At 41.9% G+C, this 23,021-nt stretch overlaps 2 protein-coding genes across 3 annotated transcripts; both read right to left on the bottom strand.

Annotated features, from left to right (window-relative positions):
• Positions 1-1,638: 1,638 nt before the first annotated feature.
• LOC123742526 (uncharacterized) lies at positions 1,639-11,316 on the bottom strand. 2 transcript variants are annotated; one of them, XM_082978185.1, is made up of 4 exons: positions 6,580-11,316; positions 5,315-5,445; positions 4,956-5,129; positions 4,114-4,243 (listed from the first exon to the last, which is right to left on the bottom strand). In XM_082978185.1, the coding sequence occupies exons 1-4, from the start codon at positions 6,851-6,853 to the stop codon at positions 4,136-4,138; spliced, it is 687 nt and encodes a 228-aa protein (XP_082834311.1). In that variant the 5' UTR covers positions 6,854-11,316; the 3' UTR covers positions 4,114-4,135. The 2 variants fall into 2 exon arrangements, with proteins under 2 accessions (XP_082834310.1, XP_082834311.1); XM_082978184.1 differs by having other exon boundaries at positions 1,639-5,129.
• A 218-nt stretch (positions 11,317-11,534) lies between these two features.
• LOC106606468 (uncharacterized) lies at positions 11,535-15,355 on the bottom strand. The gene is made up of 3 exons (XM_014202681.3): positions 14,867-15,355; positions 14,149-14,279; positions 11,535-13,954 (listed from the first exon to the last, which is right to left on the bottom strand). Exons 1-3 carry the CDS (start codon positions 15,144-15,146, stop codon positions 12,788-12,790), a joined length of 1,578 nt encoding a protein of 525 aa, XP_014058156.1. The 5' UTR covers positions 15,147-15,355; the 3' UTR covers positions 11,535-12,787.
• Between the last annotated feature and the right edge of the window lie 7,666 nt (positions 15,356-23,021).

Genomic DNA, 23,021 nt, shown 5'->3' with positions numbered 1-23,021 from the left:
GCTTTTTGTATGTATGGAACATTTCTGGGATCTTTTATTTCAGCTCATGAAACATGGGACCAATTGTTTACATGTTAACCAACACTTTACAAAGCTAAATGTTAGCGATTCCCATTACACAAGCTTGAACATTTAGCTCTATGCTAACCTCACCAGGTGGCAGTGATTATTACCTGTAAAAAAAATCCGTATCAGCCTATCAAAGACCTTTAACTTTTTCTCCACAAACCAATGGCATTTCTTAAAATAGGACAACTTGGCCACCAGAGGGATACATTTAAACCTCAATTCGAGGTTTACTTTTGTTCCTGTTCACTTGGTCTGTCTCAAGTGTAGATTGACAATATTACATAATCGACGCATCCTTGACTAGGAGACTTACTAAAGTAACATTTTTGTATATATGTCAAAGTTCCACGTTTTTGCTTATCCGTTTCACATACATCCATGTGCTTTTACGGAGAAAAGATGAGGTCTGTACAACATTTAAATTGATCGTACATTGTAAAAAAATCCGTCTCATGGAATTGTAACGTAAGGTAACCATCATTGTTTTCCAGGTGGCAAATAGCGCAGAAGCGGTTTAGTAAACGCCAGTGTATATTAACCGCGGGTTCGAACACCCCTCGCTGCAAGCGTTTTTGGTAAGGAAAATACTGTTCACTGATGTTCCACATGTGACGAAGTGGATGATTATAATACACATATCATTGTATATGTAGGTGTAGGCCTACACGTCTATGTAATAGAGCCTATACTATAGTAGTGTCGATTATTTATCTACCGGTCTGCATTTTTACATTGAATTAATGGATTTCATATGAGGGTTCAAGGAGTGATACATTTTTATTTATGTAGGTCTATAGCCTCTCACACACATTGTCGAAGTGAATTGAAGTGTACCATACAAAGTCCCATATGCATTAATAAGTTAAAGCATAAGGAGGACACTATCTGACGTGAATGAATGTAGACTATAGCTATATTCGTGATCGGAATTCCTATATTACAGAATATGAGAATCAGAGTTGGATAACTTTGTCAAATATAAGTAATTCACCATCTGATACTGATACGTGTCTTCCTCCATTAAGACTGTCGATTTTGAACATTTTACATACAGTAGGCTGTGTGTGTTCGGGTCCGGACTCACAATACACTTTTTTATTTAAATAACTGCAATACTCCCATCTGTAGGATAGTGAGAGTGCAACCTGTAATCCTACTCTATTACACTTGAATGCTCGTCGAGTCAAATAACGTGACGAAGTAGATTATTATAAATATGCATATAAAACGTTGGCCTACATTTACAAGTCCATATAATATAGCCTATGCAATATGATTATTAGGCCATAGCAGATTGTCTGCAAGGCTGAAGAAAAAGGTAGCTCCTTATTATATTAATTATTAACCTTAATTTTCTAACTGTTGGCTGTAGGCTACGTCCCTTAACACAAAATACATTGAATTTCAAAGGGAGGGAAATCTCAAGTGAGATTCGAACTGAGCTAGTCACTCTACACAGCAATTTGACCAGTAAGTCAAATACACGTGATGTAGTTGCTATGATTATCAGTGTGCGGTTATACTTCTGTTAAGGACGCTTCCATGAAAAAGTGTTGAAACACATCCAACTACGTTGACGATTTTAATTTGTAAATACACAATTTATTACAGGAAATAATCAAGGCCACCTGGTGAGATTAGCATAGGAGTAAATGTGCAAGTTTATGTAATGGGAACAGTTAACATGAAGCCTTTAATCACGTGCAAATACGTCAATGATTTTAATTGGCGGATGCTTTAATTTAACCTCTAATTTTTGTAAGTATGGTCCCGGAGCGTTTACCCATCCCCACTACGTTTGCGTCCTATACTGTGGTTACAGAATGACTTCATGGTTGTTAAACCCATCATGGTGGACATAAATATGATGGGAAAGGGGGATACCTAGTCAATTGTACAACAATGCATTTTCCACATTTAGAGATGTGTGTAAATATAAGTTCACTATAATAAGTCAAGTCAGACAAACCTGACTAAACTATTTGGACGTGTAGAGTAGGTGTTTGTTAGTGTGGGTATGTGTAGGTATATTTAGTAAGTGTATACTGGTTATAAAGCGCTGTCGGGTATATGCAGAATAGGGTGAGATCAGATGTGATGTACAGTACCAGTAACCACCTACTCATTCCATAAAAAAAAATTTAAAAACACTTTTCTACATTGTAGAATAATAGAAGACATCAAAACTATGAAATAACACGTGGAATCGTGTAGTAACCAAAAAAGTGTTAAACGAATTCTTCAAAGTAGCCACCCTTTGCCTTGACGATAGCTTTGCATTCTCTCAACCAGCTTCAGAGGTAGTCACCTGGAATGCCTTTCAATTAACAGGTGGGGCTTGTTCAAAGTTAATTTGTGGAATTCATTTCCTCCTTAACGCGCTTGAGCCAATCAGTTGTGTTGTGACAAGGTAGGGGTGGTATACAGAAGATAGCCCTATTTGGTAAAAGACCAAGTCTATATTATGGTAAGAACAGCTCAAATAAGCAAAGAGAAACGAAGGTCAGTCAATGCGGAACACTAAGAACTTTGAAGTGCAGTCTCAAAAACCATCAAGCGGTATGATGAAACCCAGAGTTACCTCTGCTGCAGGGGATAAGTTCATTAGAGTTAACGGCACCTCAGATTGCAGCCCAAATAAATTATTCACAGAGTTCAAGTAACAAATATCTCAACAGCAACTGTTCAGATGAGACCTCGTGAATCTGACCTTCATGGTCGAATTGCTGCAAAGAAAGCACTACTAAAAGGACACCAATAAGAAGGGACTTGCTTGGGCCAAGAAACACGAGCAATGGACATTAGACTGGTGGAAATCTGTCCTTTGGTCTGATAAATCCAAATCTGAGATTTTTCGTTCCAACCGCTGTGTTTTTGTGAGACGAAGAGTAGGTGAACGAATTATCTCCACATGTGTGGTTCCCACATGTGTGGTTTACGTGAAGCATGGAGGTGTCTTTGCTGGTGACACTGTCAGTGATTTATTTTGAATTTAAGGCACATTTAACCAGCATGGCTGCCACAGCATTCTGCAGTGATATGTCATCCCATCTGGTTTGTGCTTAGTGGGACGATCATTTGTTTTACAAGAGGACAATGACCCAACACACCTCTAGGCTGTGTAAGGGCTATTTGACCAAGAAGGAGAGTGGAGTGCTGCATCAGATGACCTGGTCTCCACAATCACCTGACCTCAACCCAGTTGAGATGGTTTGGGATAAGTTGGATGGCAGAGTGAAGGAAAATCAGCCAACAAGTGCTCAGCATATGTGGGAAATCCTTCAAGACTGTTAGAAAAGCATTCCTCATGAAGCAGGTTGAAAGTGTGCAAAGCTGTCAAAGGCAAAGGGTGACTACTTTGAAGAATCTCATATTTATCTGTCAACACTTTTTTTGTTTTTTTGTTACTACATGTGTTATTGTATAGTTTTGATGTCTTAACAATTATTCAACAATGTAGAAAATAGTAAAATAAAGAAAGCCTTAAATGAGTAGGTGTTTCCAAACTTTTGACTGGTACTGAATACTAAAGAGTCACCAAAATGGGACTTTTCATTCTATTGAACATAAACACATTTTAAAATACACCATTAAAAATGAAACAGGCATTTCCTAACATCATATAGACTATTCAGTACAAACACTATGTTACAGACTTTTTAGGCTTATATATATATATATATATATCACACAATGTCTGCATGCAATATTCTAACCAGGAATATTCAACAATGAAATCTGTTAATCTCATTATTCCAAATGCATCTGTGGATCTTTTCTGCAGACAACAATGAAAATGAATCTGTATTTGATGCAGGGTTTGATCTAAATGTAATAAGCTATAAAGTAGAATGGTTTACATTTTATAGAGTGGGATGGTTTTTCTGCTGGTGTATCCTGAGGTAGGTCCTCTCTGAGAACCTCTTCCCGCAAAGCGTACAGGCAAACGGCCTTTCCCCTGTGTGGACCTTCAGGTGCCTCTTCAGGCTGCCAGCCTGGGTGAAGCGCATGTGACACTGGGGGCAGCTGTAGGGTTTCTCCCCGGTGTGGACCCTCTGGTGCCTCTTCAAGTCACCAGCCTGGGTGAAGCGCATGTGACACTGGGGGCAGCTGTAGGGTTTCTCCCCTGTGTGGACCCTCTGGTGGATCTCCACCTTCTGGGAGCAGCTGAAGCCTTTGTTACAGAACATGCAGAGGAACCGTTTCGCTTTAATAATGCCTGATGTTGCTCCTCCTCCCGGAGCCTGGGCTCTAGCCCTGTCGTTTGAGTTCAATACCTGATCAAAAGGGACGAGACCGTTTGAATCGGAATGCCCCATTGAGGTGGACGCTGGCTCACGATCCCTGAATGAGTGTAAAGGGGAGTGGGTTGCGACTATTGGATTTGTCTCTAAACTTCCCCTGTAATCTAAGAAATATCTGCCCTGTGAGTGTCCGTCTCCTAGGTGACTATCTGGATTCCATGTGGGAGGAACATCGCCCTCCACTTTCACAGTCACCTCATCTACGACCAGACCCTCCCCTTTCTTATCTAGGCACCCTTCAGAGTATACACTACTACTGTACTGGTTCCAGTCCCCTCTAGACAGATCAGTTTGTGTCTCTAAACCCAAGGATATGTTGCCAGGGTCCATCTCTGTAGTGTAAGAACAAGACGGATCATCACCAGTGTCTAACACGTCACTATCACCATGGGAATGAACTGTCCTTTGGCTATGGGGAAATACCGGTATATACTCTGAGCAAGGAGCAGGAGGACAGCCCAGTCTCCCCAGCCTCTCTGGGTCTGATCTGTGGTCAGATCCTGTGTGTAAAAGCCTGTGTGTTACAGTTAAAGTCTCGGTGTCTGTCTCTGACTTGAGGATGGCGTTCGGCGTTCCACTGACCTCTGTGATACTGCATTGGGTCTTGGGCTGCGCTGGGGCGGTGGTGGGGTCCTCCGTGGCTACAAGGGGCGCTCCATCCACCCCAGTCTGGATTTCTCTGCTGTGCCGTGGGCACTCATCTCCTTCAGATCTCTCTAGCTTGACCCCAGGACCTGCAGCCTCTGCATCTGCAGACTGACAAGACGAGAGGAGGTTATACATTAGTTGAGTTGCCATAGGGCCTCACAAGCTCCCTTATGGCAGATAAATGAGGATGTACATGTAAGCAAGTGAATAGATGAGGGGAGCCTTTCTGAAATAAATGGGCCACATTTGATTTGCAAAAGGAACTGTAATTCATTTTTAAATGCAACACTAACCTCTATCACGATAACGTGCTGGGTTGAGGTTCTACTCCCCTCGTCAACAGTGATTGGTTGGTCATCTCTCCATGTATTGTGTCCCACTGGCTTCACAACGCTCCTGTGGCCTCCAGTGAGATGTCCTTCACCTGAGAGAGTGATTGGGGAAAAAGAGGTGGTTAGGTTAGCTACTGTCAGTGATTAACAGTATATTTATTGACACCGTCTAGAATTGGCAAGGATGTAAGGTAACACTTCTTATAACTTCTTGATAGATGTATTATGTTCCATGCATCGCATTGTTTTCATTGAGGAAATAATAAGAAAAGCAGTAAATCAAGAATCTGGTTAGAATATGATAGTGTCTTTGTGCTAGATAGCTCAGTAAATAGGGGAATTAATACATACTATCCAAAAATTGACCAGGATCCAATTTTGGATAAAACACATGTGCAGAGGGGCTACAGACTAACACCGGATAATGTGATTTAACCAAAACATTTGGTATCTATAGTACTAGTAGTTACAGGTGTGGCAATACAAAATGTAGCCAGAGATTTTTCAACTAACCCGGTATTGGCGGTACTATCTTCATCCTCAATTAGTGGAAACAGGAGTCTCATAGAATGTCTGTCCAGTTGCAGGGGGTCTGTTTGAATTTAGAAAATGCTCCGTTATTAAAATAAATCATTTTTTGGGGGTCCATTAACTAATCCAACAATGTTCAATCCTGTCTTTTTCAAATCTTCTCTCACTGGTTGAGTTCGTTTTGAATGACGCACCAGAGTTTGGGCATTTTAGACCATTCCATTGGTCCATAAATTAATCTCCACTTACCAGGTGCACCGCCAAGCAAAATTAACTCCACCATTGATTGAGACAGGTGAGTCCACCCAAAACTGTCTAACGTCATGATGACAGGCACCGATCTTGGTTACTTCATGGACCAAAAATCGGATTGAATTGAGAAAATGTACAGTTTTTAAAATAAAACGGACTCCCTGCAACTGGACACAAACATTTGATTAGACTCCTGTTTCCACAAATCGAGGACGAAGATAGTATCGCCAATACCAGGTGAGATTAGTTCATCTCTGGCGACGTTTTGTATAGCCACACCTGTAACTACGAGTATAATGGTCCAAAAATGTTTGGTTGAATCACATTCATTATCTGGTGTTACAATCTGTACCTAGTGCAGAGGGAAACGGGGAGATGGGCACTGTGCTATACACTAGAGGCGACAGGCAGCGCACCCTCGTCGTCCTCCTGCAAAAATGTACCTCTTGCCATTCCTCTGTATCGGTCGAGGATCTTGACACTGGGACGACTGGCGAGGACGCGCTCTCGCATTGTCCTCTCTGCGCGCTCCCGTGCCACCTTCAGTTCCAGTAGTTTTCTCCGTAATGTCCTGTTTTCTTTCTGGCTTTGAGTTATTTCCACACGAAACACTGCATAGTCGTCGTCTACGAGTTTACAGATCTCTGCCACGGCTGCATTCGCTAGCACCTCCATGATGGAGGCTATTTGAGTGTGAAAAACCATACAGTTAGCCATTGTTAGCAGCTAGCGTTATCTAGATAGATGTTATCAACCAAGCCCCGTCTGCAACGCGAATTAAAATATGACCTAGGGTAAGTATGTGATGCAGTGCAGTTAAGTCATATTTAGACTTCCAGGGTGTTAACAAGCGTCTAAATCACAACAATAAAAACGTTAATAAAAACGTAAATGTTTTTACCACTGAAGCAGGCAAGAATAACTAGCTAAGTACTTCCAGGTCACGGATTTTTGGAATCCTTCAGAATAAGAATTCTTTCCTATTACTTTGTACATTAATAATTAAGGCGAAAATGTGCAGAATTATCGATATTTTATACTAGTTATCATACAACCAATAATTACAAGTATTTCTAAAATATATTTTGATAGGATTGAAAACAAAATTAAATACAAACTGGTCAATGTTTTTTGTGTGTGTACTATCATTTATGGCACCTTACATAATTTTCTGTATGCAGTAAAAGGGGGATCCATTTTATTCAGGGTCACTTTAGTTTCAAATCACAGAGTTAACACCCAGAGGAATTTGCTGCTCATTTGCGGCCCTTTAGAGTGGCCAATTAGCTTAAATACAATTATTTTTTCATATTGGACGGTCCCGCTTTAAATTACGTTCAGTTTATAGCCTTCATAAGCACTACATTGGGCTACCGAGTGGCGCAGCATCTCAGTGCAAGAGGCCTCACTGCTGTCCCTAGTTAGGGTCCAGGCTGCATCACATCTGACGGTGATTGGGAGTCCCATAGGGCGGCGCACAATTGGCCCAGCGTCGTCCGGGTTTGGCCGGGTAGGCCGTCATTGTAAATAAGAATTTGTTCTTAACTGACTTGCCTAGTGAAATAAAGGTTAAATATATATAAAAAGCATCTATAACCATATGTCATTCTTTATAAAAGGTTCATAAATGTGGCAATCACCAATGTCAAATGTGACGTAACCTACTATGTCAAATATGATATAAACATGTGCTTTATAAAGGGTGACATGTTGTGCTGAAGGATGGCATATGCTCTAATGTCATGTTACACCTAATCTCATTCCCAGACACTTCCGTCCTAATGTGTGGAAAGTCTTGTGGACCAACGCATCAAACTTAGCCTTCATTAGTTAGGGTTAGGTTTAAAATCACTTAAGAAAATCAATTGTGGAAATGGGCAGGGTTTAGCCATAATTATGACTTTGTTTAGTGATGATGACATATGTTATACTCAGTAAGGTCACTCCTATAGAATTCTATGGCCACTCCCACTAAGGCCAACTTTGAATTGTTGATATCCCAGGTTTATACAGTATGTGCTGTGTGTGCGCAATAGCCTAAGGACGACTTTACACCAATAAACACTTACCTTGATGAAAGCCCCCAACTGAAAGAAATTGAAAGTGTCTTTCTTCTGGAACCAAGTTACATGTTCCTCAGTACAGAAACACACACACACAAACAAAAATGAGCCATATGCGCGGTGCTGGGCCCAGTCAGGTCTTTGACACATTCATCCACTCCCACACTGAAAGATCAGCCACAAAATGTTGGCAACATTGTAATCAAGCCCTGGTCTCCAGCATGGGAACAGTAGAGTAATACCTGGTGTGGTAATTTCAGGTTGGACTACTCCCAAATCTTCTTGGTTCTGACACACACACATTTTGCAGGTCCATCAAATACCTCTCTCACCATACAATAACCTGTGGATCATGAGAGAACCTTCATAAATCAGCAGACTGTTAATAACCTATTTATTGACACTATGTAGTGTCCTGTAATACTTAGTTTGAAGTGAGTCAGTCATTCATAACACATCCATAAAGATGCTATAATGCGTGACGCTGTACTTTAAAGTCAGACCCCTTTGGTCATTTATAACACATACATAAAGCCTTTGATGTGAACAAATGTATTAACAGTTATAATTCCCTAACAGCTAAAACAAATATGCATTAAAGACATGTTTCAAAAACTATAATAATGCGATTGCATTGAATATTACACAGGGCTGTGAATAGTGTAGCTTGTCAGTGAGATGGCGGACAAATGGTTCTTGCCTCTCTTCCTGCTGGAGGTACTGCTTGTTGGTTTCAACTTTTAATGTAACAACAAAGAAAGTTAGCAGATCCGTTAGGAAATGCCTTTGTCACACATCCTGGATAAGGGCATTTCTGTGCTCTGCCAGAAACAAAATGGGAAGATGGGGAAACTCCATTCAATTTGTATTATTATATTCCTCTTTCATTTACAAATCTCATGATGTCGCTGTATATAGGGGGATTTGTATTTAGCTGAGCCTGCTAGCTAGTTACATTTCGAATAGGTAGCATTTGCTGTGAAGTCACCAAAATGATTTGAAATAATGATTTAGGAAGGAGCTACAGTATTTCGTCTAACTCAACACTTTACTACAAACTCAACCTTTAAAAAAAGTTACATTTAAATTCAAGCTACAAGCTTGGCACACCTGTATTTGGGGAGTTTCTCCCATTCTTGTCTGCAGAGCCTTTCAAGCTCTGTCAAGTTGGATGGGGAGCATCACTGCACATCTAATTTCAGGTCTCTCCAGAGATGTTAGATCGGGTTCAAGTCCGGGCTCTGGCTTGGTCACTCAAGGACATTCAGACTTGTCCCGAAGCAATTCCTTCGTTGTCTTGGCTGTGTTCTTAGGGTCCTTGTCCTGTTGGAAGGTGAACCTTCGCCCCAGTCTGAGGTCCTGGGCACTCTGGAGCAGGGTTTCATTAAGGATCTCTCTGTACTTTGCTCGATTCATCTTTCCCTCGATCCTGACTAGTCTCTCAGTCCCTGCCGCTAAAAAAGATCTCCACAGCATGATGCTGCCACCACCATGCTTCACTGTAAGGATGGTGCCAGGTTTCCTCCAGATGTGATGCTTGGCATTCAGGCCAAAGATTTCAATCTTGGTTTCATCAGACCAGAGAATCAGGTGCCTTTTGGCTAACTCCAAGCGGGCTGTCGTGCCTTTTACTGAGGAGTTGCTTCTGTCTGGCCACTCTACCATAAAGGCCTGATTGGTGGAGTGCTGCAGAGATGTTTGTCCTTCTGGAAGGTTCTTCAACCTCCACAGAGGAACTCTGGAGCTCTGTCAGAGTGGCCATCGGGTTTTTGGTCACCTCCCTGACCAAGGCCTTTCTCCCCCGACTGTTCAGTTTGGCCGGATGGCCAGCTCTAGGAAGAGTCTTGGTGGTTCCATACCTCTTCCATTTAAGAATGATGAGGCCACTGGTACCCTTCCCCAGATCTGTGCCTCGACACAATCATGTCTCGGAGCTCTACGGACAATTACTTCGAACTCATGGCTTGGTTTTTGCTCTGACATGCACTGTCAACTGTGGGAACTTATATAGACAGGTGTGTGCCTTTCCAAATCATGTCCAATCAATAGAATTTGCCACAGGTGGACTCCAATCAAGTTGAAGAAACATCTCAAAGATGATCAATGGAAACAGGATAAACCTGAGCTCAATTTCGAGTTTCATAGCAAAGGGGCTGAACAGTTATGTAAATAAGGTATCTGTTTTTTAATTGTAATAAATGTGGATTTAAAAAAAAAAATGTTTATGCTTTGTTATTATGGGGTATTGTGTGTAGATTGATGAGGAAAAACATTTAATCCATTATAGAATAAGGCTGTAATGTAACAAAATGTGGAAAAATTCAAGGGGTCTGAAAAATTTCCGAATGCACTGTATGGTGTCATTTCTGAATAATATGGAGTGTTGCTGGCCTTTTACTCCACTCATTCCATTGGTGGTCGACTCTTATCACATGCACTTAATGCACTACAGAACACCTGCTAACCAAACAATGGTGCAGGGCATGCTTACTGAAATAAACTGCAACTACACTCAAAAATAAAGTTACTTAGATTTTTCCCAGACCTTAAGTCATCCATGTCCTGATGTGGTTTAAGCATAGTTGTGAACACCGATAATCCTGAAAATTGTGCTTAATCCCAAACCCGGAAGAAGAAAAAAAGAAAACGGAATTTGGTAAAAAAAAAATTAAAAAAGAAATAGGGGAAAAAAAAGTTGAACATTTTGGGGGGGGGAGCACTTTGGGGGAAGTTGAGGTCGGGTCCAATATTGACTATGCACCCAAGAGGGAAAGAGGTTGTGCCATCCTAGAAATGTTTTAGTGAAAAATAATATGTAAAATTTAGCAGATGCTTTTTTTCAAAGCGACTTAGTCGTGCATGAATACATTTTACATATGGGTGGTCCTGGAAATCGAACCCAATATCTTACCTTTGTAATGTCCAATCAATTAGCAAGATGCATGACAGGGTTATAAATGCTTTGTGAAGCCTCAAAATAATAAAGACCTTTAATAAGCGGTGATTATGCCACCCTTAATAAAGCACGTTAGTGGGTTATGTCACATGACATTGGTGGTTGTCACAGTTATGCCACATTTATGAACCCTTTATAAAGCATGACATATGGTAATAGATTTGTAGCACATTTGTAGTGTTTATGAAGCTTTTACAAGCTGAATGTCATTTAAAGCGGAACCCAATTTTCTATACGTTGTCTTTTTTTAATTTAACCTTTATTTTTACAGGAAGGACAGAGACCTAGGTCTCTTTTTCAAATGCGCCCTGTATAATACAACAAATATAAGTAAATGCATACATACAGTCAGTACCAGTCAAAAGTTTGGACACACCTACTCATTCCAGGGTTTCTTTATTTTTACTATTTTCTACATTGTAGAATAATAGTGAAGACATCAACTATGAAATAACACATATGGAATCATGTAGTAACCAAAAAAAGTGTTAAACAAATCAAAATATATTTAGTATTTGAGATTCTTCAAAGTAGCCACCCTTTGCCTTCGACAGCTTTGCATTCTCTGAACCAGCTTCATAATGTCACCTGGAATGCATTTCAATTAACAGGTGTGCTTGTTAAAAGTTAATTTGTGGAATTTCTTTCCTTCTTAATGCGTTTGAGCCAATCAGTTGTGTTGTGACCAGGAAGGGGTGGTATACAGAAGATAACCCTATTTTGGTAAAAGACCAAGTCCTTATTATGGCAAGAACAGCTCAAATAAGCAAAGAGAAATGACAGTCCATCATTACTTTAAGACATGGTCAGTCAATCTGGAAAATGTCAAGAACTTTTAAAGTTTCTTCAAGTGCAGTCACAAAAACCACTAGTAAAGGACACCAATAAGAAGAAGAGACTTGCTTGGGCCAAGAAACACGAGCAATGGACATTAGACCTGTGGATGAGACTTTTGGTTCTAACTGCCGTGTCTTTGTGAGACGTAGAGTCGGTGAACGGATAATCTCCGCATGTGTAGTTCCCACCGTGAAGCATGGAGGAGGTGGTGTGATGGTGCTTTGCTGGTGACACTCTGATTTATTTAGAATTCAAGGCACACTTAACCAGCATGGCTACCACAGCATTCTGCAGCGATACGCCATCCCATCTGGTTTGCACTTAGTGGAACTATAATTTGTTTTTCAACAGGACAATGACCCAACACACCTCCAGGCTGTGTAAGGGCTATTTGATGAAGAAGGAGAGTGATGGAGTGCTGCATCAGATAACCTGGTCTCCACAATCACCCGACCTCAACCCAATTGAGATGGTTTGGGATGAGTTGGACCGCAGAGTGAAGGAAAAGCAGCCAACAAGTGGTCTGCTGACAAGTGGTCTGTGGGAAATCCTTCAAGACTGTTGGAAAAGCATTCCAGGTGAAGCAGGTTGACAGAATGCCAAGAGTGTGCAAAGCTGTCATCAAGGCAAAGGGTGGCTACTTTGAAGAATCTCAAATATAAAATATATTTTGATTTGTTTAACACTTTTTGGGTTACTACATGACTCTGCGTATGTATATGTATGCCTTATTACACAATGTCTGGATGCAATATAATATTCAGAAATATTAAACACAGAAATCTATATATGCCTTCAGGAGAATGCCCTCTCTCCTGTGTGGACCTTCAGGTGCATCTTCAGCTGGTGCTGGCGGGAGAACCTCTTCTCACACATCTGGCAGCTGAAGGGTTTCTCCCCTGAGTGGACTCTCTGGTGCCTCTTCAGGTCACCAGCCTGAGCGAAGCGCATTTGACACTGGGTACAGCTGAAGGGTTTCACCCCTGTGTGGACCCTCTGGTGCCTCTTCAGGTGGCCAGCCTGGGCAAAGCGCATGTGACACTGGGTACAGCTGAAGGGTTTCACCCCTGTGTGGACCCTCTGGTGGATCTCCACCTTCTGGGTGCAGCTGAAGCCTTTGTTACAGAACATGCAGAGGAACCGTTTCTCTTTACTATTGCCTGATGTGGCTCCCCCTCCCTGAGTCTGGGCTCTAGCCCTGTCGTTTGAGTTCAATACCTGATCGAAAAGGACACAGCCTTGTAAATCGGAAGGCGCAATCGACGTGGACACTGGGTCGCGATCCCTGAGCACGTGTAAAGGGGAGTGGGTCACAACATTTAGATTCCTCTCTAAACTGTAATCTAAGAAATCTCTGCCCTGTGAGAGTCCTGCACAAGCTGCATTCCATGTGGGAGGAACGTCGCCCTCCACTTTCACAGTCACTTCATCTACAACTAGACACTCCCCTTTCTTATCTAGGCACCCTTCAGAGTATACACTACTACTGTACCGGTTCCAGTCCCCTCTAGACGAATCAGCATGTGTCTCTAAACCTAAGGATATGTTGCCAGGGTCCATCTCTATAGCGTAAGAACAAGATCGATCATTACCAGCTTCTAACGCGTCACCTGAGTCCCGATGGGAATGAACCAGGCTTGGGTTACTGTAAAGTAAATACTCTGAGCCGGGAGCAGGAGGACAGCCCAGTCTCCCCAGTCTCTCTGTGTCTGACCTGTCGTCAGATCCTGTGTGTAAAAGCCTTTGCGTCACAGTTAAAGTCTCTGACTCTGACCTAAGGATGGCGTTCAGCGTTCCACTGACCTCCGTGATGCTGTGTCGGGAGCTGGGCTGCGCTGGGATGGTGGCGGGGTCCTCCATGGCTACAGCCGCACCAGTCTGGATGTCTCTGCTGTGCCGTGGGTCCTCTCCTTCAGTCCTCTCCTGCTTGACCCCAGGACCTGCAGCCTTGGCATCTGCAGACTGACACATTAAGAGAGGAGGTTATTACCGGTACATGAGTTGAATAGGATAACAATGTCATAGGGAAGTCTCACAAGCTCAACCTTGGCAGATTAATAAGTATGTACATGTAAGCATAGCAGACGGGAGCCTTTCTGAAATAAACGGGACACATTTGATGTACTGTAATTCTGATGTAATACGATTACACTAACCTCTATCATGATAACGTGCTGGGTTGAGGATCCACTCCCCTCATCAACAGTGATTGGTTGGTCATCTGTCCATGTATTGTCTCCCACTGGCTTCACAAAGCTCCTGTGGCCTCCAGTGAGATGTCCTTCACCTGAGAAAGTGATTGGGGGGAAATGTAACCTTTTATTTAACTAGGCAAGTCAGTTAAGAACAAATTATTCTTTACAATGATAGCCTACCCCGGCCAAACCCGGACGATGCTGGGCCAATTGTGCACCGCCCTATGGGACTCCCAATTACGTCCAGATGGGATACAGCCTGAATTCGAACCAGGGACTGTAGTGACACCTCTTGCACTGAGATGCAGTGCCTTAGACCGCTGCGCCACTCAGGAGCCAAGAGGTGGTTAGGTACTATCAATGCTCAACTCTATATTGTACACACTATTGACAGTTTTGACACTGACTAGAATTGGCAAGGATGTAAGGTAACACTTAGCATAACTTATTGATATACTATTTATTGATCGATTATGTTCCATGCATCATATTGTTTTCAATGAGTAAATACTAGGAAATGCAGTAAATCAATATGTTTAGAATATGATAGTGTCTTTGTGCAAGATGGCTAAGTAATTAGGGCAATTATTGCATCCGACCCAAAAACAGACCCATTTCTGGTTAACGCGTCAAAAGTCACATGCGCAGAGGGGTTGTCTCGGCCCAATGCTAATGGTACCTCTTGCCATTTTGTATCGGTCGGGAATCTTGACACTTCTGGGACGACTGGTGACGACGCGCTGTTGCATTGTCCTCTCTGCGCGCTCCCGTGTCACCTTCAGTTCGAGTAGCTGTAGTTTCCTCCGCAAAACCCTGTTTTCTTTCTGGCTTTGAGTTATTTCCAAACGAAATACTGCATAGTCGTCGTCTACAAGTTTACATACATCTGCCACGGCTGCATTAGCTAGCACCTCCATAACGGAGGCTATTTGAGTGTGAAAAACCATACAGTTAGCCATTGTTAGCAGCTAGCTATCGTTACCAAGATAATATCAAGTCCTGTCTCCAACGCGAATTAAGTATGTGATTCTGTGCAGTTAAAGGAGTCATATTTTGATTTCCAATGTGTTAATAAACGTCTAAATAACGACTATAAAAACACTAACGTGGAAACTCACTGTTCACGTCCGTTTACTTCTTACTCTTTGGTGTCTTTGGCGTTCACACATTTTGTTTGTGCTTGCCGCCACCTACTGTGCGGTAGTGTGTGGTCGATCACGTAACATTTTGTGAAACAAAAATTAAAAAGCAAAACACTGCTCCACCAACAAACCCTACACCTATATACCAACACCCCCATTCCACTAATTTGACCCTAACTGATCCTACACCAGGCCAACGGTGTTGTAACTCTTCTGCAGTAAAACCTCATACACCCAAGTATTTCAATGCAGCTGCCACCATATCTATTTTCTGTTTTTTTTTTACATTCCAATTCTGCGATGCAGTTGATAACCATGGGCATGAATGCTAAGAAGAAGCCAACCTTGAGTGAAGCACAAATTTGTATCACTATGTATTGGCCTAGGCCTACTACTCACCCTTAACTCATCATCCAGGTTTACTCCAGACCTGACTGCCTTGACCAGCACAAAAACATCCTGTGGCGTATGGCATTAGCATCAAATAGTCCCCGCGATGTGCAACTTTTCAGGCAAGTTAGGAACCAATATACACAGGCAGTTAGGAAAACAAAGGCTAGCTTTTTCAAACAGAAATTTGCATCCTGCAGCACAAACTCCAATAGGTTCTGGGACACTGTAAAGTCCATGGAGAATAAGAGCACATCCTCCCAGTTGCCCACTGCACTGAGCCTAGGAAACACTGTCACAACCGATAAATCCACAATAATTGAGAATTTCAATAAGTATTTTTCTACGGCTGGCCATGCTTTCCACCTGGCCATCCCTACCCTGGTCAACAGCACTGTACCCCCCACAGCAGCTTGCCCAAGCCTCCCACATTTCTCCTTCACCCAAATCCAGATAGCTGATGTTCTGAAAGAGCTGCAAAATTTGGACCCCTACAAATCAGCAGGGCTAGACAATCTGGACCCTCTCTTTCTAAAATTATCCACCGCATTGTTGCAACCCCTATTATTAGCCTGTTCAACCTCTCTTTCGTATCGTCTGAGATCCCCAAAGATTGGAAAGCTGCCGCGGTCATCCTCCTCTTCAAAGGGGGAGACACTCTAGACCCAAACTGCGACAGACCTATATCCTGCCCTGCCTTTCTAAAGGTCTTCGAAAGCCAAATTAACAGATCACTGACCATTTCGAATCCCACCATACCTTCTCCGCTATGCAATCTGGTTTCTGAGCTGGTCATGGGTGCACCTCAGCCACGCTCAAGGTCCTAAACGATATCATAACCGCCATCGATAATAGACAATACTGTGTAGCTCTATTCATCGACCTGGCCAAGACTTTCGACTCTATTAATCCTCCACATTCTTATCGGCAGACTCAACAGCCTGGGTTTCTCAAATGACTGCCTCGCCTGGTTCACCAACTACTTATCAGATAGAGTTCAGTGTTTCAAATCGGAGGGCCTGTTGTCCGGACCTCTGGCAGTCTCTACAGGGTTCAATTCTCGGGCCGACTCTTTTCTCTGTATACATCAATGATGTCGCTCTTGCTGCTGGTGATTCTCTGATCCACCTCTACGCAGATGACACCATTCTGTATACTTCTGGCCCTTCTTTGGACACTGTGTTAACTAACCTCCAGACGAGCTTCAATGCCATACAACTCTATTTCTGTGGCCTCCGACTGCTCTTAAATGCAAGTAAAACTAAATGCATGCTCTTCAACCGATCACTGCCCTGCACCTGCCCGCCCATCCAGCATCACTACTCTGGACGGTTCTGACTTAGAATATGTGGACAACTACAAATACCTAGGTGTCTGGTTAGACTGTAAACTCTCCTTCCAGACTCACATTAAGCATCTCCAATCCAAAAATAAATCTAGAATTGTCTTCCTATTTTGCAACAAAGCATCCTTCACTCATGCTGCCAAACTTACCCTCGTAAAACTGACTATCCTGCCGATCCTTGACTTCGGCGACGTCATTTACAAAATAGCCTCCAACACTCTACTCAGCAAATTGGATGCAGTCTATCACAGTGCCATCCGCTTTGTCACCAAAGCCCCATATTTTGTCACCCACCGCTGCGACCTGTATGCTCTCGTTGGCTGGCCCTCCCTCGCTTCATATTCGTCGCCAAACCCACTGGCTCCAGGTCATCTACAAGTCTCTGCTAGGTAAAGCCCCGCCTTCTCAGCTCACTGGTCACCATAGCAGCACCCACCTGTAGCACGTGCTCCAGCATGTATATTTCACTGGTCACCCCCAAAGCCAATTCCTCCTTTGGCCGCGTTTTCTTCCAGTTCTCTGCTGCCAATGACTGGAACGAATTGCAAAAATCACTGAAGCTGGAGACCCATATCTCCCTCACTAGCTTTAAGCACCAGCTGTCAGAGCAGCTCACAGGTCATTGCACCTGTACATAGCCCATCTGTAAATAGTCCATCCAACTACCTTATCCCCATACTGTTATTTATTTTTTTGCTCCTTTGCACCCCAGTATCTCTACTTGCACATTCATCTTCTGCACATCTATCACTCCAGTGTTTAATTGCTAAATTGTAATTATTTCGCCACTATGGCCTATTTATTGCCTTACCTCCCTTATCTTACCTCATTTGCACACACTGTATACAGACTTTTTCTCTATTGTGTTATTGACCGTATGTTTGTTTATTCTATGTGTTTTTGACCATGGCAACCTCAACCTGTCTTTCTCGCACCAGGCACTTCTGATTCCCAGCAACATGGGCACCCCCATAATTAAAAGTTTTTTCCCCCCCACCAATACTACATATTAATTTGGCCCATGCTCTCCTGCACACTTCACATCTCGGTATCTCCATTCTACACACTGCTGCAAAATGAGCATAAGCTTAACATCTGAAACACCTTAGTGGGTTCCAGTGGCGGTCAGTGGTGCTACCCTACAGAGTGCTGTTGAGGCTACTGTAACATTCATTGCAAAACATAGTTTTAATCAACTATTTGGTGACATTAATATATTTAGTATAGTTTAATCTAAAAACGTAACTTTTTAAATGTTTCACCAGTTTTATTTTTAAGAAATTCACTGAATTTAATTTGGAAATTTACAGCTCTGGTGGACATTCCTGCAGTCAGCATGCCAATTGCACACTCCCTCAAAACATGAAACATCTGTGGCATTGTGTTGTGTGACAAAACTGCACATTTTAGTGGCATTTTATTGTCCCTAGCACAAGGTGCACTTGTGTAATGATCATGCTGTTTAATCTTGATATGCCACACCTGTCAGATGGCTGGCTTATCTTGGCAAACGAGAAATGCTCACCAACCAGGATGTAAACATTTGTGGTCAAAATTTCAGAGAAATAAGCTTTTTGTGTATATGGAACATTTCTGTGATCTTTTATGTCAGCTCATGAAACATGGGACCAACACTTCACATATTTTTGATCAGTATACAGTACCAGTCAAATGTTTGGACACACCTTCTCATTCAATGGTTTTATTATATTTTTTACGATTGTAGAATAATAGTGAAGACATCAAAACTATGAAATAACACATGGAATCGTGTAGTAACCCAAAAAGTGTTAAACATATCAAAATATAGTTTATATTTGAGAGTCTTCAAAGTAGCTGCCCTTTGCCTTGACAGCTTTGCACACTCTTGGCATTCTCTCAACCAGCTTCACCTGGAATGCTTTTCCAACAGTCTTGATGGAGTTCCCACATATACTGAGCACTTGTTGGCTGCTTTTCCTTCACTCTGCGGTCCAACTCATCCCAAACCATCTCAATTGGGTTGAGGTCGGGAGATTTGTGGAGACCAGGTCATCTGATGCAGCACTCCATCACTCTCCTTCTTGGTCAAATAGCCCTTACACAGACTGGAGGTGTGTTGGGTCATTGTCCTGTTGAAAAACAAATTATAGTTCCACTAAGCGTAAACCAGATGGTATGGCGTATCGCTGCAGAATGCTGTGGTAGCCATGCTGGTTAAGTGTGCCTTGAATTCTAAATAAATCACAGACGGTGCCCCCAGCAAAGCACCCCCACACATGATTCCATATGTGTTATTTCATAGTCTGTCTTCACTATTATTCTACAATGTAGAAAATAGTAAAAATAAGACAAACCCTGGAATGAGTAGGTGTGTCCAAACATTTGACATGTACGTACATACATACATACATACATACATGGAAAGAAGTACTTTGCTCTTGCTTGCTGGATATAAAATAGGCCACACCGTTCATAATTAACTGGCGTGGAAGTTTGAATGGCAAGAGCTTCTCTGGCGGGAAAGTTTGAATGGCGAGAGCTTCCCAGTGTTTATGTTTACAATGAAACGTGTTATGTCAGAAAGCCCAATGTAAAGAATGTTTCCAATAAAATGTATTGAATTAAATTAGGAAAACCGCTCTATGTAATGAGGAGCAACCAGAAGCTGCATTTGACAAATTTCTGAAATTCTTTATTCCATTTACTAATAAGCATGCATCCACTAAGAGAATGACTGTAAAAATGGTTAAATCCCTGTGGATTGATGAGGAATTGAAAAATGGTATGGTTGAGAGGGATGAGGGGAAAAGGAATGGCAAATAAGTCTGGCTGGCAAATGTACTGTACATTGAGAAATCATGTGACTAAACTGAACAAAAAGAAGAAACTGTACTATGAAACAGAAATTATAAAGAATGATAGGAAAAAGCTTTGGCGCACCTTAAATGACATTTTGGACAAAAAGGCAAACTCGGCTCCATCATTCATTGAATCAGATGGCTCATTCATCACAAAACCCTCTATTGCCAACTACTTTATTTTTTCATTGTCAAGATTAGCAAACTTAGGCATGACATGCCAACAACAAATTCTGAACCTACACATCCATGCATAACTGACCAAATTATGAAAGACAAGTGAGTGTGGAAGGGGTGAAAAAAGTATTGTTGTCTATCAACAATGACAAGCCACCTGGGTCTGACAACTTGGATGGAAAATTACTGAGGATGATAGCGGATGATATTTCCACCTCTTCAATCTAAGCCTACAGGAAAGTGTGTGCCCTCAGGCCTGGATGGAATCAAAAGTCATTCCGCTACCCAAGAATAACAAAGCACCCTTTACTGGCTCAAACAGCCGACCAATCAGCCTGTTACCAACCCTTAGTAAACTTTTGAAAAAAATAGTGTTTGACCAGATACAATGCTGTTTCACAGCAAAAAAATGAACAACAGATTTTCAGCACACTTATAGGCTCCTTACTTTTTTCAATCTTTACTAATGACCTGCCACTGGCTCTGAGTGAAGCCTGTGTGTCTATGTATGCTGATGACTCAACACTATACATGTCAGCTACCACAGCAAGTGAAATCACTGCAACACTTAAAGAGCTGCAGTCAGTTTCAGAATGGGTGGCAATAAATACATTACTTAGTATTATTTAAAAAACTAAAAGCATTGTATTTGGGACAAATCATTCACTAAACCTCAACTAAATCTTGTAATGAATAATGTGGAAATTTTGTAAATTGAGGAGAATAAACTGCTTGGAGTAACCCTGGATTGTAAACTGTAATGGTGAAAACATATTGATGTGACAGTAGATAAGATGGGGAGAGGTCTGTCCCATAATAAAGCACTGCCCTGCCTTCTTAACAACACTATCAACAAGGCAGGTCCTTCAGGCCCTAGTTTTGTCACACCTGGACTATTGCTCAGTCGTGTGGTCAGGTGCCACAAAAGAGGGACTGGCCCAGACCAGGGCAGCACAGCTGGCCCTTAAATGTACACAGAGCTAACATGAATATGCATGTCAATCTCTCCTCGCTCAAATTAGAGGAGAGATTGACTTCATCACTACTTGTATTTGTGAGAAGTGTTGACATGTTGAATGCACCGAGTGGTCAGGTTTTATTATTTATTTTCTTAGCATTTTCCAATTAAGAACATTCAAAACAAAAATGAGAAGATATTAGACAACAATATAACAAAGTGACAAACTTTCAAGATGACAGACAATGTAAGTGCAACAACAACAAAAAAAGACAAAAAAATTATCAGAATAAAACCTGCCGTAGGCTACATATTATACATTAAGTGTGAAACATTACATGAGGATTATATAGAGATGCAATCAATGTGATGCGAGGGGAGATTCTCCATATAATCAATAAAAGGTTGCCAAATTCTATAAAATGTCTCCAACTTATTCCTCAAGCAGTAAGTAATTTTCTTCAGTCGTATACTACTATTAACTTCCGATAGCCACATTGCAACTGGCAGGGAGGAATCCAATTACCATTTCAAGGCAATACATTTATTGGCAATCGCTAGCAATATTTCTGTTAGCTTTATAGTATGGCTTTGCCTAAGATTGGAATTAGTACAGTTACCCAGTAGACAGACGACCTGGTCTAAAGGGAATACAGCCCCATGAATTGAGGATATGGTATCGCATACCCCCTGCCAGAAACCGTGTAGTTTTGAACACTGCCAAGTGGAATGGAGGAATGTTCCTTCATCTGAGCCACATCTAAAACACAGGGAGGAGATATCAGGGTTGAACTTGTGTAATCTAGTTGGGGTGATATAGAGCTGATGGAGGAAATTAAACTGGATCAATCAGAAATCTAGACTGCGCAGCCCTGTAATACATTCTGAAATTGGGGAGGTTTAAGCCCCCTTGACCGTAATTAAGGGTCAGTTTATCCAGGCTAAGCCTAGGGGTTTTGCCATGCCAGATAAACCGTCTGGTCAGCTTGTCGAGAGAGGAAAAGAATGCTGCGGGCACAGGGATAGGGAGAGATTGAAACAAATATAGAAATCTGGGCAGGACATTGATAAGAGAATTATCTAATAAAGGTAAATGAATCAATAATCCATTATTAATTAGTAGTTATGTAGCATGGATAATGAATAATTAAGGTACTGAATGGTTAGTCCCATAAGGTCTAGTAGAGGGCCGGGACAAAATGGGGGTGTGTGTTTTTAAGCAGGGGTGTTTTAGTAGCAGGGAGATAAGAGAACAGTAGACCTCTGTTTTACCCGACCTAGAAACTTGGAGAGACTTTGGAGAAAACGGGGAGGTACCTCCAAGGTTTCTCTAATCTCGGGGGGGAGAGCACAGACAGCGCTGGATAGTGATTAGCGGTTGTGAGAAATCCGAGGAGTGTTTCATAAATCTAGTGTTTGTGAAAATGTATGTGCGTAGGTTAACTACGGTTTGTGTGGAGGAGTGTGAGTAAATGAGGAGCCTGGTATATAATGATGTTTTGTTATTTGGACCTCAGAACGTTCTCTGAATAAAGCCGAATGAACCTTTTGCAGAAAGCTGAGTCCTTGCCTAATTATTATTAAACCCAGTGTCTTGCAAACCCTGGGGATTAGTCAAGGCTTATTGACTGCTAATTATTATCATTAAGATATAAAATTCCGTTAACAATTGGTCCTTCGAGCTCGGATCTCAATATCTGCCTTTGTCGGTCCAGGAAGACACCGAAACCGTGCAGGGCGGATTAAATATCCGTAGATCAAAGTCCTGGCCCCGTGCTGAGGGTTCTTTATAGGCCAGTGGCAAACTGGTATGCGACAGAGGCGGTGACGAGATTTTACCAACATTAAAACCTCAGCTGCAAATAACAAGGTCAGTGCACTTTATTCATTGTTTTGGGGAATAGCACCTGTATGATTACATTAAATGATGAATGAGTGATAGCACCTGCATTACATAGTGAAATGAGTAATACACCTGTATG

This window comes from Salmo salar, chromosome 08, assembly GCF_965601325.2.
Source record: "Salmo salar chromosome 08, fSalSal1, whole genome shotgun sequence".
In the NCBI taxonomy this organism is placed as follows: domain Eukaryota; kingdom Metazoa; phylum Chordata; class Actinopteri; order Salmoniformes; family Salmonidae; genus Salmo; species Salmo salar.
This window is presented reverse-complemented; position numbering and strand designations above follow the sequence as displayed.